Genomic DNA, 17,495 nt, shown 5'->3' on the forward strand with positions numbered 1-17,495 from the left:
TTTATTTTTATTTTAAGCATTTTATTCTGTCTGCAAGGCAAGAGCCTTTGTAAGACCCTTTACTTTACAAAAGGAGACAATATATTTATTTAAAACATTAAAACAACAATAAATGCTCACAAAATGCAACTGGAGGTCCTAGGACAGACTTGTATAAATAAATGGGTCTTGTGGACTTTCTTAAAAACTTGACAGTAAAGGGGCATAATGTGTCACAGATTCAGGTCCTTATATACATGAAACCTTGGCATTACAGATTTAATCTCATGTCTTTTCATCCCTCAGCAATCTAAAATATATACTGTGGGCAAAAATATTCCACACCTTAGAAACAACCAAGTTTTTGTGATTCCAAAAATGCAGAAGTGAAGCCAATGATACTAGCTGCATTTCTACAGAAACATAAGCCAGAGTTAGAGAATTAACTAGGAACCATAAACCGTAAAGCAATCTGGTCGGTGAGCCTAGTTTATATTTATTTATACGGTAAGACATAACTCTTACGTTTGGATGACACTGAAGCCAACCTTCAGCTGATCTTGAATGGAGATTTAGTGATGTTGATAGAGCTGGACTATGCAATATGGAGTCTACAATTGGGGGGAGGCTCTCAGAGAAGTAGGGATACTATGGGGAGCCATGGCTAGATCATTGCAGGGAGGAAGAAGAGGAAAAGATTTTGCTTGTTGATAGGAAGGATACAAGGCAATGGCAGCAAACAGCAAGGCTGCCAGGAGGCGGGCAATGGGAATCCATCCAGTATAAAGGCCCTGATGGAGCTCTTTAGGAATGTCACCAACATAACATATATGCATTTTTGGTTGAAATCTAGTGGAAGGTCTGGCACAACGTCTGTTTGCCATTCCACACCAGAGCAAAATGTCCTATATTCTTCAACTGTATATAAACTAAAGACTGTAGGATATGACTGTGGTGTAGAACTCTTATCCAATAGCCAATGTTGATTTCTAAATTGAATAGCTTTATTCTCAGTGGCAGTTAAGTTGTTCTCTTTTATTTCTTCCTTTTTTTGAAAAAAAAAAAAAGATACTTTCTGTAATACAGCTTTGGTTATTATTTTCTCTTTTTGAGGCTTTGCTCTTTTCTTTTTTTTTTAAGTTTTGATTAAGTTTGTGTGGCCATAGAATTTTTCTCCTGAAGAAAAATAAGTGTTTGGCTTGTTTTCTTTTTACCTTTCAAAGAATTGTTGAGATTGACCTATCCATTATTTTTTGGAGGGGGAGGAATTACGCCAAGTTGCCTTTCTTTATGTAATAAAACTATTTTGTTAATGAGACACTCTCTAAAAGAGTCAGTCACAATCCACTCAGCTACTGTGTAAATGACCGTATCACATGTAAAGAAATCAATGTGCTTTCAGATACTTTGGTGTTGTCTAGTTTGAAAACACTACTAGTGGTTGTTGGAGGGAAGGGGGAACCCACATTTTGCCCAAAGACTGAGAAACTTGAATATCATGCAACCAGTATGCAAAGATCCAGTTTAGTGTATGTACACCAAGAAATGAAAGGGATGATATACAGTAGTCATCTCAATTTGAGATGATTTGCTTCATCATGAAATTCCCCCTTTTTCAATTCAAATGGGCCCAAGGAGGCAAGGATTAGTTATTTAAATATAGTAAACAGCTTTAAAGATGAAAGGCAGCTTCTATATATTAGGCAGTATTATAATATACTTTAATTAGGTCAGCTCTGGGAAACATTGAAAAATTAGAATGCAAAGCACTTAGTCATTTCTTCCATTTAAATGAACTTTCTCATATTTAAGTGATCGTTTTAATTTTTAATATATCTTGGGTGATCGTGAAGATTCCCTGGCTGAAAATGCTTCCTTGATGTTTTTGCGTGTGTTTAAATTAAGATACATCTTCACAGGAAATCATTTTTTTTCTTAATTCCATGAAACAGAATTTTAGACTATAATGTTCATATTTAGTACTTCTGGTTATCAAAAAAACCAATTGTCAGATACTTCTCATTGACGTCAATAGTACATAATGCTGTTGAGGGGAAAAAAATACCACTTATTTAGGTGTCTAAATATATTTTGGGAACCTAAAATTAGGTTTTTGAGTTTAAAAAAAAAATTGGCTAGAATTCTATCAACTTTCTGGCACAACAAACCAGTATTTATGCATATGCTCTCTTTCCCTCTCTCCTCTTATGCATACATATATTTTACCAAAAAAGCATCTGAAAAACTTTTTTTTTAAATGCAGTTATTCTGTAGGATTCATATGGCTACTATTTTCATTGTTCTCTTTCTCTTTATATGTAGCTAAGCTTGCTTACTTTCGTTTCAGGATAAAATAGAGAACAAAACTAATTTTAAAATAGCTTAAATATGATAGACACAGATATCTGACTCATTTATTCAGCCAAATTATTTGTGTTGGTATTTCTGGAAATTTTTGTGGGTTTTTTGAAAAAGAGTGAAAGTTTTAATTCAAATCTTTGTAGATTGCAAATAATCAAACCATAGCAAAATGAACATTGAATCGATTTGAGCAACAGAGAAGGGAGGACTTTGTGAGCATCTGCTCATATCTAAGTTTTACTGACTTCAGTGGGATTTACTCCAGGTAAATGTATGGGGTTGGGTACAGAAACTCTGGCTTTTCAAAAGTTTTTGATCATCCTTCCCACTATCTTAAAGTATTGATGGGAATTAAAATCCAACATTATCTGCCATAGTTTAAGTGTAAATGTTGCAACTCAAGGCTGGAACCCTGTGCTTGAAATAAGACTTGCTGAACACAGTCGGGCTGAGATAATATGTTCAGTGAAACCTTGTTGTAACAGATTTATTGGGAAAGGAGTATCCACTATTCATGAGTGTCTGGTAAATCAAAGAGTATGTCATCAGTACACAAATGATGTAAATTTTGCAAGTGACATGCATATTTTTCCTTTTACTTATTTATATGATTTATATGGCTACCCATTTCATATAGGTGACCCTGGATGGCATACAAGGATTAAAACACAATACCTCAACATATAGCCCCGGCACCCAAGGATAAAACAATAACCCTACTCACCACCACCACCACCCCAAAAAAATCAACAACAGCAGCATAAATCATAGGAGAACGTGGCCACTGTATTTAAAGTCTGTTGCACTGACGTCTGGCTGGCATTTATGCTTCAATGATTCTAGAATGCTTTATCTAGTCATCTATAAATGTACCAAAATGCTGGATTGGGAACGATTTAAGAGTTTAAGTCCTTGTGGCTTCAGAAACTGTCCTCAATATTGTAACTTGTATCTTTTCACCCCATTTCTCATATGTCTCATCTTTTCAGTCAGTTGGCTTTATTTTATTTTCTTTTATTTTCTTTTATTTTCTTTTATTTTTTTATTATTTTTGCATTTTGGGGGGCTAGTGTAAATCTGATATTTCTGATGATGATCAAGAGAAACTATCACATTGCATCCACCCTTCCCTTTCCTAATACTCATTTCCTCTCCCCTTCCTTTGTGAATTCAGTAGTGTATGGCTCTATTTGCACTGGTGCTAAAGCTGCTTCAGCAGAAACCAAATATGTATGTATGTTACAAATTTTTTTTAAAAAAAAACTTTAAAAGGTTTTGATGGGATTTTGTATAACATGAATGTTGTTTTCACTGGTGCAAACATGAAACTGCATGTGATTAAAATGAATGAAGAAAGTAAGGAGGTGTTAAACTAAAAACGTGAATAAGGCTATCATGGCATTAGATGTGGTTCTGATTAAAATTTAGTTTAAATCCTAATCATTTTTAGTTTCTAATCTTTATAGAACCCCCAAAACAAAACAGAACAAAAAATAAAATATTGATTAATATCAATGGCATACTACTTCCTTTATCAATTTGAAGCATTTTTTTAAAAAATCAGTGTTCTTCAACATCCGTTTTTTTAAAAAAAATCTTTTCTACTTCTTTTTTACTACTCAATTGCAATTTTGTAGATTGTCCCTCAATTATTTTGATGACATTAAGTGTTCAATTAAATACTTTAAAATGTAATTATAACATAAAAACAAACCTACTAAAATTTCTTGCTTCTCTGTTGCTTTTTGGCCTCTTGGCTTCCATACCTACCATGTAATGTGTTCTGTTCCCTCTTGTGCATGTAAAGCCCAGGAATTCTAGTGCTGCCTAAGAACTGAAGATATAAAAGGGATCCAGCATGAACTTCTAAACATGTTGATATGACAATATTATATTAAACTATTGTAATATTTAAGAATAATCCAAAATTTTCACTTTTCATTTTTTACTTTCATAATGAGGACTTCTAAGTCATTTTTATTTTCAGTTAATGAAATAGTATGATGCACATACCTAAAATTATTAATGTTTGACCTCCATTTTTAAATCCAGCTGTTATTCTTCCGATCTGTAATTTGTTCTGCAAATTAAACAATATAGGGACAGTTAAACAATATGAGGACAAATATCCTTCCTGTTTCACCTCTTTCTGTATTCTAAACTACTCTGTTTCTCCAAATATGGTTCCTATAGTACCCCCTTATTCATTGTAAAGCTTCATTAGACGAATATAGGGCATAGGGAATATTAATATATTCCATATTGTGGCATGAGCTACATGCCACATTAAAAGGCCTTGCTATGTTATTTATTTATCTATTTATGCAATTTACAGGCTGTGTTAATCTATCATGGCTGTAAACAGGCTTACAAAATAGAAAAATAAAAACAGGAATATACATAAAGTCCAGGAAACAAAAACAATATAATAGACTAAAACATTACACAAGAGGTCCATCACCCACTCTAGTTCAAAGCCTGGGTTTTAAGGGATCATCTGAATAAAGACAGGGTGGGAGCCATACAAATCTCTGGGGAAAGGTGTTCCAAAGGACATACACTATATCAGACAAGGCCCACATCCTGGGTCCCACTGGAGCATCCCAACTCGTTCACAGCATATGGGACAAGCAGAAACTACTGACACAGTGCTGTAGTCAGTAAAGCCAATTGTAATTCCCCCCCCCCTTAAATTGCCTTGGTGTCTCCTCTGTCCATCTTAGATTAGTTATCTCTGCTATTTAGAGGAAAAGCTGCTATTTCTAAAATCTGCCTGTTTATTTTTTTCTCCATGTATGGGTCTATTTTTCTTTGGAAGACCTTATGTAAAACATCATTTGTGTGAAAATTAGTGTAATAGTTTGGTAATTTGCACATCCTACTGCATCTCCTTGTTCATCATAGCAATTTTTTCCAGTCTCTGGATCATACTGCCTCGCTTCATAATTGTTGGCATATTCTCATGGTACAGATGGCAACGGTAGAATGAGTTGTCAAATGAGCTCAAAGAATCTAACATTCTTGAAAACCCATACAAAGTATTTATTTATAAGGCATGTGTCTGGAAGAAGTGTATATTTGGAAAAGTTGCATAAATAAAAAAAAAAACTTTATTGGAACCTAGAGGATTTTTTTAAAATGTATATTAAAGTAGTTTTTCAAAAGTTTATACTGAGGGAGGTATACATTTTAAAAGTCATCAAGGAACTTTACATTAAAATGTCACTGTAAGGGTGTGGGGTGTTTTGACTAAAAACCACATATATTAGGAAAAGCTGCATTCAGATTTCCATGTATCGAAAAATTGAAAATGAAAAATGATGATTTTTCAAATTATGAATGAAAAATAACTTGCTCCAGATTTTTTAAGACTATAACACACAAAATACAACCAAAAGATGAAGTAGAATAGTGCTGCACTAAGACAAATACATACTGATTTCTGCATCACATGGAGACTGAAGTTTCTTCCTCATTTTCATTTCAGCTGATGCTGATGTAACTCTATTGCGTGTCTTATCTGTGTACATCCCAGACTGTGTGCAGCCCACGCTGTGTACAAAAAGGATGATTTTCTCTCCCTGACTCAATGATATTTTTCTCCCTATATAACTAGACACATCTCCAATAGTTTATCTATTCTGCCATTGAGTAAGCAGGCTGGAAAAATGGCTCAAACTGCTCTGCATTTGTGGAAAAATAGTAAATATGTGAATTCGTATTTTTAACATTTATTGTTTAATATTATTTCCCTATACACCAATTATGTTTGCATAAAGATAACATTGAATGTATCCCTCAGTATTGTTGAATATCATGTTACATGAAATGTGAAGTTGCACACATATTTTTGGATTAAGGATTATGGATTTATGCTTGTTTTGCTAAAAGCTAGTCCTAATTTTGTTTCTTTGTTTTTAATTCTGTTTTACTATAAGACTTTGCACAGCAGGGTCCAGATCCTGGCTGGGAAGTTTCTGTGCTACTGTAATTCTAATAAAACAGTATCATGTTAGCTTGTAAAAAAGTGTTCTGTTTCTATGGCATATACAGGAAATTGGCAACATATTGTTCCAATGTGGGAACATATGTTTTACATAGTTCAGTAATACAGTACTTTTCATGGTCTGCTTGAATGAAAATAGGCATGTGTGTTATTCCAAGGTATATGGGACACTTAAGTTGGCTGTATTTAGAAATTGCATATTGTGTAGTTTTATTCTTCCTCAGCTGAAGTTTTTGTGATTGACCCAACATCTTTTCCCATTTTTCTCCTTGCAAAGTATCACACCTAATCAGATCTCTCATTTGTACTCCTTGCATTTTTTTTTTTTTTTTTGGTAACACACACTTCTTTAAAAAAGAGAACTCATCAAAGCATGAATAAGATTTCAGGCAGAAAGCAGACTGGATTGGAATAAACAATTTAATAAGAGGATATTTTGTACTCTCTTTTTACTGAATACACAATATATTGAATGGGGCAGAAGTACCAGTGACCCACAAAATAATTGTAGTAATTAAAATGATTTTTTTCTATATCTATCAAACTATTGTGGACATTTAATAATTAAAATTAAATCTTTCAACCTCCAATAAATTGAATCCCAGTAAAGAAAATGTTTAGCAATCATTATCCCCTTGAAAGAATACCAATACATATAGTTTTTAAAACAAAACAAAAAAACCATCTTTTTTTTTTTAAAAAAAACCTTCTAGTTTTCTCAACGCATTAGTAGTAATAGTGTACTACTGGCATTGTTTCCCTCCCCCCCTCCAGCTCACCCACTGAAAATTTAGAGATGGTAATAATAATGAAGAGTTTCATAATTTTGGGAAACTCCCACTTTCTCTATTTTCTTCCCTGTTCCCCCCAAAAACCACCCAGTTTTAATACCAGTATCTGGTTGTTTCCATTACACTTCTTTGTAATGAAGTGATTATATTTCAGCATATTTAAGTTGCATTATAAAGAGACAAGTAATTTCTCCTCTTACAAATTTCTTATCCAAAAGAAGTACATGCGTATGTCTGTGAGTATATAATTTCCTTTGCTTTTTGATCCCTTCGAATGAAGTAGCTGCAAATGATCTTTGCTTGCATCAGAAGCATTTTATCTATGCTTAAGCTTTGTATTTCCAACTCAGCCTATTTATTGTATTGCACTGGTAGGGGTGGAATCTTTTACAGTGACTGGCTGAGCAACAGAGGCACATAATGTCCCGATGCTCTGAGAACAAGATGCCTGGGAGGGTATTCAAGGCAGGTGTGTGTGTCAGTGTGTGTAGGAAGGGAAGAGGAAGAGAGGAGTTTGGCAATGGTGTCAACTTTCTTTGCGTGTCTCACCTCTATGAATTGGAGAGCTCATCTTCTCCACTGGGTTTCGGCTGCGAGTTATTGGCATAAGAAAAACAGATTGAGAAATAAAATGGCTAGTTTGATAGAAATAAAGTAAGGATTCTCAAGGTGAACTTTACTTTTGGTGACTATATGGAAACAACCATGAGTTTTCTTAGGAGAAATATGGAACGGTTTGCATTGCCTTTTCCTAGGATTATTGCTGTTATTATTTTTTACTTCCTGGTCTAGCCTACAACCCTGCTATTTTGTGGTAGTCTCCTGTCCAGGTCTAATTCTGCTTAGTTTCTGAGCCCAGTTTTATAGACATAAAAATCAACAGATGTGTATGTAGATAAGACATGCCAAGGGAGAGGTGAGAGATGCCACAATCGTCATGATTCCCCATCACACCCACAAACAGAATACAGGAATTTAGGAATAAAATAGTTCCTGCTTTGTCTTTCGCTATAGAAATGTAAGAATAAAGAAGCTCCTAGAATTTGTTAGCTAAACCTACCACCGACCCAGGCATCACTGTCATTCCATAAAGGCCCCTACATGAATATAAATTAGATCTAAAATTAGGATTCACAGGTCATGAATTTATGTCTCATTCTTCTCAGTAGAGAGGAATAAGGGAGAATGTAGTTTCCTAGAGCAGAGTTTTCAACCCTTTAACAGCTTTTTCCAACCTGGTGTTCTTTAGATGAACAAAACTACAATCCCCATACATTCGGTGTCTTAGAAGTGCAAGGTGTATAAAAGTTCTTTTTTTTTTCTTAATGCACTTATTTCATCCTAGTCCTGCAGAATAAATGAATGAATGCAGTTAATTGATTTCTCATTATAATTCCCACAAATTTTTAGGTAAAACAAAAACATAAAATTTTATGAAAGACTGTCTTTTGTTTTTTTTTAATAGTTGATCAGAAGTCCAAAAAATCATTGAACTAATTCTTGACCCCACTTGACCCCACTTTCATACATTTCTTTAGGGCATTGATTTGTTGTCAATAAAACATAATCCATAACTATTACTGATTTTGTGTGTGTGTGTGGAAATATTCATATGTGCCTGTGTTTAAATGGAGTAAAAAGAGAAAAGAAGGAAAGAAAAAGGCAAAGTACAGGAGGGAAAAACAATGAAAGGCAGATGGGAAGTATACCAGATATATTGTATGGGTGAAAAGTAGGTATCACAGTTAAGGAATTTAAGTTAGATCGGGGTCAGTGCAAACTGGAATTGAAGTTAGATGTGACCCTGGCTAATCTTGAAAAGCAAAGCAGGGTCAGACATAGTAGCTGGAAAGGAGACCGCTAGGAAATGGGCTCGGTGCTAGATTGGGAAATTGAATATAGACAGGTAGAACCTGTAAGAAGGCAATGACAAACCATTACTGTATCTTAATAACAATAAGGAATAAATTAAAATAACAACAAATGAATGTGCTCATGCAGCCAAGTTCGATTCAGGGAAGTCTTTATCTTTAGCCCAATTCTGAAAGGCCTGCAGGCTACCAGATGTGGAAATAATTAATTTCCCTACTTTCTGTTGCTACAAATGAACTTATTCTAATATTTTCCCCTCTGTTTTTCTCTCTCATCAGGAGAGTCCACAACTGTTATAAATGCCGTCAGTGCAGCTTCACAGCAGTTGATACACAGTCCTTACTGGAACACTTCAACACTGTGCACTGTCAAGAAATGGACATCACCACAGCCAATGGGGAAGATAGCCATGGGGTGGCGGCTGCTCTCAAGGAAGAATCCAAAATTGATCTGAAGGTTTATAGCCTGATCAGTTCAGATCCAAAAATGGGGGAGCCTGTCTCGGAGAGCGTAGTGAAGAAGGAAAAGATGGAAGAAAAAGAAGGATCGAAGGAGAAAAGTTGGCCTGATGGGTCTAGTGATGATCTTCGTGGCACAACTTGGAGAGGAGTGGACATTCTGAGAGGAAGCCCATCCTATACCCAAACAAGCTTGGGCCTTCTGACCACGGTGTCTGTTGTCCAAGAGCAGCCAAAGGCTTTGAGGGATAGTCCAAATGTAGAAGCTGCTCATCTCGCACGGCCTGTTTATAGCTTGCCTGTTGAGACCAAGGGATTCCTGCAGGGCGTGCCCCAAGGAAGCGGAGAAAAACCTGGACCACTTCCTCAGTCATATCCTGGATCTGCTGATAACAAGTCAAAGGATGAGTCTCAATCCCTTTTACGGGTAGGAAATTCTGTTTTTATTTCTATTCTTTGGGGGAATTCCTTCCTTCCTTCCTTCCTTCCTTCCTTCCTTCCTTCCTTCCTTCCTTCCTTCCTTCCTTCCTTCCTTCCTTCCTTCCTTCCTTCCTTCCTTCCTTCCTTCCTTCCTTCCTTCCTTCCTTCCTTCCTTCCTTCCTTCCTTCCTTCCTTCCTTCCTTCCTTCCTTCCTTCCTTCCTTCCCTGATTATTAACTGTACATTTCTGATGTCTGCTCTTCAAAGTATCCCACTTACCTAAGGAGAGCGTCAGGTAATATTTTCAGAACTTTCCTATCAAGTTGTGTATATTAGTTATGGTTGTGATCTCTGTTTGCCTTTGCTATTACATTTGGTTGTGCCAGGTCAGTCATTCCTGCTGATTTTGCAAGATGAGGTTACATTTGGAATCGAAATCGAAAAGTCCAGAACCCCAGAAGGCTGAACATCTGTACAATAAAACATCTACTCACCTCCTAAATTTTAAGATGGTTTGACAGTATATAGTTAAACAAGCCATCGCTGGATCAAATAGCTGAACTTGTGAAACTTGAATTGAATAATAATAAAAAGTGACTGGGAATTTTTTTTAAACAAAATAAAGCACGATGTAATTAAATATAACATTTGGTGCTTGTCTGGTTGTGCTGGAAATCGAAGGAGCTGAGGAGGCAAGCTTTTGGTACTTTACTTTATTGCTGCTTGTTCTCTTTGTCATAGCCTCAGGAGGAAAAAAAAAACCACATTCTTTTTACAGGCTTTTTTTCTTTAAGTGTAATCAGCTGTGGACCTTCGTTCATTTCGCTGCCTCCTTTACAACCTGCCCATTGTTGCACAGAAGATGGTCTTATGAAATAGCTATGAATTTCAGCTTAGCAGGTGCAGAATGTTCAGCATAGCATCTGTGAGATAACCTCGGTGGTGGTACTTTTCCAAAACAGTTGGTATTCACTAAGTAGAGAGCAAGTTTGGTGTAGTGATTAAGACACCAGGCTAGAAACCAGAAAACTGCAAGTTCTAGTCCTGCTTTAGGCATGAAGCCCGTTGGGTGACCTTGGGCCACTCACTCACTCTCAGCCCAAGGAAGTAGACAAGGGCAAATCACTTCAGCTAATGTTGCCAAGAGAACTGCACTGACTTGTCCAGGCAGTTGTTGGGAGTTAAGACAGACTTGAAGGCACACACACAACGTCACTAAGTAAATGGCAGAAGATAGCTGATTTTATCTGATCTTGAGAAAGCCAAGCAGGACTTAATGTTGGAATGGGAGACTGTCAAACTGTAATACAGGCTAGGAAATTGAAAATGAAAAACAAAGGACAGAAGAAGGTAAGGGTAAAAAACTTCTGTACAGTACTGTTGCCAAGAAAACTTCATGGATACCTCCATGTAGTTATCAGAAGCCAGTCAAGCTTTATTCAAAAGATGGCTGGTGTGAGTCTTCCGGGCTGTGTGGCCATGTTCTTTATTCAAAAGAGTCACTACATTTGCTTTAGGTAAATGCTAAGTAAAACATGGTATCCTTTAGCGCAGCTTTTCCCAAGTTGGAAACTTCAAATTGTATGGACTTCAACTCCCAGAATTCCCTAGCTAGCACGGTCATTGCTAAGAAAGCTGGGAATTGAAGTCCACACTCTCAGAGTAACCCAGGTAGGGAAATGCCACGTTAGAGTGAACACCAAGTACAGATCAAAAGAAAATATTTTAATTAAAGGAGAAATAAGATAGATGTGTTTGGGCAGCTTGTGCATTGAAGTTGTGCATTCTATTTGCTGAAAACTTTGGGGTTTTTTTTGGTTTTTCTTTTTGTTTGTTTGTTGAGTCCAGTCATCGTTGCCAAGCGTGTTTCATATGTATGTATGTATGTATGTATGTATATTTTAAAAAATGTGTATGCTCCCCTCTAATGCTGCATGCACCTCTATTGAAACTGCACATTATTTTTAAAAGAACAAGACTGAAAGAAAGGAAAAGGGTTGTCAGTGTGTACGTGTGTGTGTGCATATATGTTTGTATGTATATAAATATATATTTGAAACAGACAACTCCAAATACATTTTACACTGCCTGGGAAATTAACGCCTACCTCAATGAGGAGATTTTCAAAAGACCATTGGCCTCCTGAGGCAGGGATTTTCACAGCCTAATATTTGGCCACTGATCATCTTTTGTTGCTCTGCACATTAGAACTTTCTGCTTTCTCCCACTTGAGGTGCTTTTAAAACTGTCCATTTCCTCCCTCGGTTTCTTCCACCTCTTGAAGAGTGGACTTCAAAGAATGTACTGGTTGTGCTAGCTCTGTTTTTAACTTGCTTTTTAACCTTCTTTCAGGAGCTTTTTCTTCAATATGCAGAGGAGATGCTCTTTTCTATCCACGCGATAGAAAATATTGCTGCTAGAAAATTAGAATACTGTAGGTTTAACATATATTTTTCCTGATAGCACTTGGATTCATTGATTGTTTTGAAGACATTCCATAAAAGTAAGCAGACAAATGAAATGAAACCATCCTTGCAGTAAATATATCTACTGACAGAAAATATTACCAGAAGGAAAGGTTGGAGAATGATTATATGAATCAAGGTTGAATAGATACGCATTGCTGAGATAAATACATATGTGGATCCATTGAGTACCAGCAATATAGCAGCCTTATACAGTTTGCTTTCACCAGTAGCTGAATGGATATTGGGTAATTCTCTATGGCTTTTTTTTTGGGCTACCCTTGCCAGTATGCATGTAAAAATAAACTCTGGACTTTATAGGTATTTAATTTCTCCCTCATGGCTACCCAAATTTGTTTTGCTGCGAAAGGAAAGATCTTAAACATTACAAATGTAGCTCAAGGCAAATCCAATTTGGGAATATCTAAGACTGATTTTTGAATGGTTGAAGCAAGGGGGGAGCTCAAGTACTGAATATATGCAGAATTGCTTTAAATCTCTATTTTGGAGTCTGCCTCAAGTATATAGAATGCAGAATAGCTTAAATGCCCTATTTTTGGTGCCTGCCTGAAGTCTACAGAATATTCATATCACAAAATTCAAGTTAGGCACATATCAGTTTGGTTCATTCAGACCAAATGTGGAAAAAGAATTTAAGAAAAGACTTTGGAAAAGTTACCTGTGAATAGCAGCTAATAAGCCTCCCCCCCCCGCTTCAGGGTTGCAATAAAGGACTATTGTTAGTATTATCAGTTTTCCTCTGCAAAGTTCCAGTGTTCCTAATAAATTCTCCTATGTAACTGTTCAATACTTATTAGTAGCATTTCTTTATTATGGTCAGCCCCAGAATTTTGCAAATTAACAAAATAATTAAACAGCTTCAGTTTCAGATAAAATAAAATACAAACTTCAAATTCTAACTAGATTATTGGAGCGATCAAAGCGTATGGAGTTTTAAAAACAGTATAACAAAAATGTGCCACATTCAAGTACTGATCTGACAGGAATAAGCATACATAACAAATCAGAATTATCTGGGTAGTTTACCAAATAGGGACTTACAAAATGGGCCCTTGTGTCCTTACAGAAGATGCAGTATAACAGAACATGGGCTATAGATTCAGTGGGTTCTTCTCCACAAAAGCACAATCTTGTTTCATAAGGATTTTTTGATACTTGCCCTGGAAAATAATTCTTGGGAAAACATTAAAACATGCTAATGTTAGTGCTCCTCGAAGTTTGGGGATGGCTATTTGATTTAAAGATTTTGCCATCCTGAAAAAGGAGCTTCTCTACTTAGACACATATTCCTGGGTAGGCCAGATTGGTGCAGTTGGCCTTCAAAGCCGCTAGTGCGTTGCTGGAGTGCGGTGAGTGCATTCTACGGCAAACCTTTATTCTGGAGTTCTCGTGGAGTTTGTACATTAGCAGAAGTAGCTGTCGGTCTATGTCTATGTAGTATTTTTGAGTTTGCCCCACAGCATTGTTGTGGAGATACATCAAATACAGATGTTAATTCAATAAACTCAGTATATAATGCAGAACCTGTTTTGGGCAAACATTTTTCAGTGAAATGTTGAAATATAAGGTATAGTAAAAAAACTGAGCATCCAACTCTGCCAGAGTATGTTCTGAATTGACCCAGTGAGACAGCTTACTTACCATAGTTAAGAGGCTGAAAGGCCAAAGTTAGCAGGCAAATCTTGATAGCTATTATGGTGCTACCTGCAAAAAAGGCTGAAGCTCAGCTCTTTAGTATTTGTCCAGTACAATCCAGTACAATCAATATATGTGAACGGGGAAGCTAAAACAGGGCACCACCAGAATTTCAGCAGCAATAAAAACCACATTGGTGCTTTAGTAGGTTTAAATTGTTTGACAAGGCCTGTTGTGACAGGAACCCAAATTGGGGGCAAGTTGACATTGGAGTCTAGATCCAGTTCATATAGATCTTCTTGTGTGTATAGTGCCCTAAAGTGATCATCCCACACTGTTGCCAGTTGAAGATTAGATTAATTTGTACTATTCAATGACATGTAAATGCTTGGAACAGTATGTGTCTAAACATGTTGATATGGATTGGAAAGTAAGGGTTAAGAAGGGAAAGAGGCTCCAAGATTAGCTCCAGACTCCTACAATTTCATGCCCTCATTTCTCTTCAACAACTAAACTGACTTCCTCAGACTTGGATGAGGAGCCACTCTGAAATAGTTTCCAACTGGAAGCGCTGGTACTCCACAAAGTTTGTGGTGGGCTGTTTTATCTTTTGGAAAGTTTGAACTCTTACCTCATCCTTCCTTTTTGGCTTCTGATCTTCAGCCACCCTAGCAGGTCCTGTAAGGAGAATGCTGGCATACAGAGAAGGTCTGTTTCATATAACCCATGTGTGTATCAACGTGTTCAAGAGTTTTGGGGACTATTAACATATCTTTGGTGTCACAATTCAATGCAGATGGATACACAGATCAAAATGAACATACTTCTTTTCATAAATGTGCTTATCATGAACTACTCAGAGATAGAAGACAATCCATGGGAAAGGACACAGTCCATGGGAGTAACAATGTTCTGTTCAGATTATGGGGCAAAATCACCCTTGTTGGATGAAATGTTGAAGATGCCTATCTTTAGACATAGAAGCCCACTGGGTGAGTGGCTAGTCCTTGTCTCTCAGGCCAGTCCCACAGGGCTGTTGTGGGAAAAAATCGGGGGAAGGAGAACTATGTATTCTACCTCAAACTCCCAAATGAAATAAACAAATAAAATCTTTTAAAAAAAAATATGGGGACCATGTATGGACAGGGCCCTGCCCTATCTGATTTCATTTTTTAAAAACATTATTTTAATTAAACTAACATTTCTTCATTTAATTCAGTTTAGGTGCTGCCCAACTCCAGAATAGGCAACTGGCATGGGGTGAAACAAAGCAGTAGTCTTTACCACCACCATCATCATCATCATCATCAACATGATCTCCACTTAGACACTTTAAATATCCTTAGAAAAGGGAAAAAATGATAACAGATGTCAGGCCAATACTTAGTTTGCCACCTGCCTAGAAATAAGGGGGGGGGGGGGGAGGAACTGGTCTAGCAGCCAGTTTGGGTCCATGGGAAGAGAATGTTTTAGGTTCCTGTGTTTTCTGCATGTTCTTGTCAGACATATTGTGAGAGACCCCCAGGATGTTGTACAAACGTCTAAATATGGCCACTAGCCTAAAGCTGTATTACTGGGGAAGTAACCATGGTAGAGTTTCCCTAGTTGATATCTTCTCCAGCTATTGCTGGCTGAGAGAAATGGCTGCATTTATTACACATCTTAGGTGTTAGACTTTAAACATGTGCCATCTTTTATATTCATTTTCCAGATTGTTTCCGCTAAAGTTTTCTGAAATTTCCCTATCTTGGTATGTAAATTCCCTTTGTGGGAGAACATTGGAATTGGACCTACAATTTACTAAGAGAATGTTTCTGTCATGATAAATAAAAACAAAGAGAAATAACAATTTTTAGCAAGCCAGTTATTACAGACCCAGAGAATTTAATCCAAAATTGGTTTTTGAAATTTTGTTGGGTTTATTTTGTATATTTGAAGGTACACATAGCTCTGTGTTTACAGATTGCATTAAACTGGGGTTTGTATAAACATGGTTTATTGAATAAACCACATTGGCTTGCTTCACAACATATTAAACCAGAATCAACAACCAAGCAGATTACTATTGGTATCTATTAGGATATGGTCCAGATATAATGACTAATTTTAGGTTTGCGCTAAATATACTAAATCCCAAAAGGAGAATAGTTTCTCTTCCTAAATTAATTCCTACTTTTGGTGAATTGGCCAAAGGGGATAAGAACAGGTCTTTCTTATTACCTTATAAGCAGAAGGTAGAAGGGGTTGAAAATGTTCTTAATTGTGGTTTGCTCGATTCATGATTAATGCTGAACCATAGTTAATTAAATCCATAATTAGGTGTTGTTTCTGCCTTGAGACTAATTCTGTATATCTGCAGATCAGAATTTCACAGAAATATGAATAAAAAGAGTTGATTTTAGTAAATCTTGTAATGGTCCCTGTTTTCCAAGAATATCAGTACATGCACACTGATTGCAGAACATTTTAGGAGCATAAAATCTCTCTCAGCACATTGCAGTGTCAACAGTTCTGTCCTTCTTTACTTAAGTTTGGATTTATCTTTTAAAGGTCTGTTAATACAGGATGAGTCTATTGATATGCAAAAATGTTCTACTGAGTGGGGGAGAACAGATTTGGCGGTTGTTCTAGCCTAGGCTTAGGAAAACAATGTTGTTTACTGTTTTGAGATCTCTTTCTGGGCAAGCACATACTTTTTGCTAAGCTTGATTTCAAATAAAGTTGCCTCACTAATTAGATGTAGCCTTTACATAATGTTTACCTTAAGTTCTTAAAGAATATAAACACACACTTGCAAGCAGTACAGATAGGAGAGGAAGGGTCGAGGTTGAGAAATTGGGATTTTTCTAAATCTATTCTGCAAGGTGAAAACTAAACTAGAGGGTCCTTAGTTCAGGGGTCAATGTCCACAGGCATCACGTTTGGCATCTGACAGACTTCTGAGACAGAGGTCTGTCTGTCTGTCTGTCATCTCTCTCTCTCTCTGTCTCTCTCTCTCTCTCTCTCTCTCTCTCTCTCGGAAACTGATACAGATATGTGTGTGGGTGTATGTATGTATGTGCCAGCTTTCAGCATCAATTTTATTTCCACAAGTGCTTCTCTCTTTAGACTTTTTTTTTGGTAATGTTATTTTTTAAAGAAGTATGGCTGCAGTCCAGCGCTTTTGTTCTCTGCTGAACAACAAAAAATATCTCATTAAAGATTGAATAAAATAACTTGTGAGGTTCATAGGATGCAGTTTGCATTTTTAAACAAATTGCATGGAAATATATACACACTGTAAGCGTGTGTATGAGCACAGGAGTGTACAGTACACACACACACACACACACACACACTCGTGATCAGAAATCTTAAGACACTGATAAAGACCACTGCTGCTTTCAATTGAATAGAAAACAGGCTGTAATTTTGCATGGTGCTACAAGAACAGATTAAACATGCACTTAATGCATCATATTCTGATTCAGTTATCGGTAAACATTGCA

The 17,495-nt window shown here is 36.5% G+C and overlaps 1 protein-coding gene across 6 annotated transcripts in view; it reads left to right on the forward strand.

Moving 5' to 3' along the window:
* Positions 1 to 17,495, forward strand: part of TRPS1 (transcriptional repressor GATA binding 1) — a 266,383-nt gene that overhangs the window by 94,995 nt on the left and 153,893 nt on the right. For all 6 annotated transcript variants that reach the window (XM_007426703.4, XM_088149034.1, XM_088149033.1 and 3 more), the window contains one exon: positions 9,288 to 9,894. In XM_007426703.4, the coding sequence (XP_007426765.1) occupies positions 9,288 to 9,894 (607 nt within the window). The remainder of the gene's footprint in view (positions 1 to 9,287; positions 9,895 to 17,495) is intronic.

This window comes from Python bivittatus, unplaced genomic scaffold, assembly GCF_059951505.1.
Source record: "Python bivittatus isolate LINGU-HERP-01145 unplaced genomic scaffold, Pbiv_v1 ctg000590_np1212, whole genome shotgun sequence".
In the NCBI taxonomy this organism is placed as follows: domain Eukaryota; kingdom Metazoa; phylum Chordata; class Lepidosauria; order Squamata; family Pythonidae; genus Python; species Python bivittatus.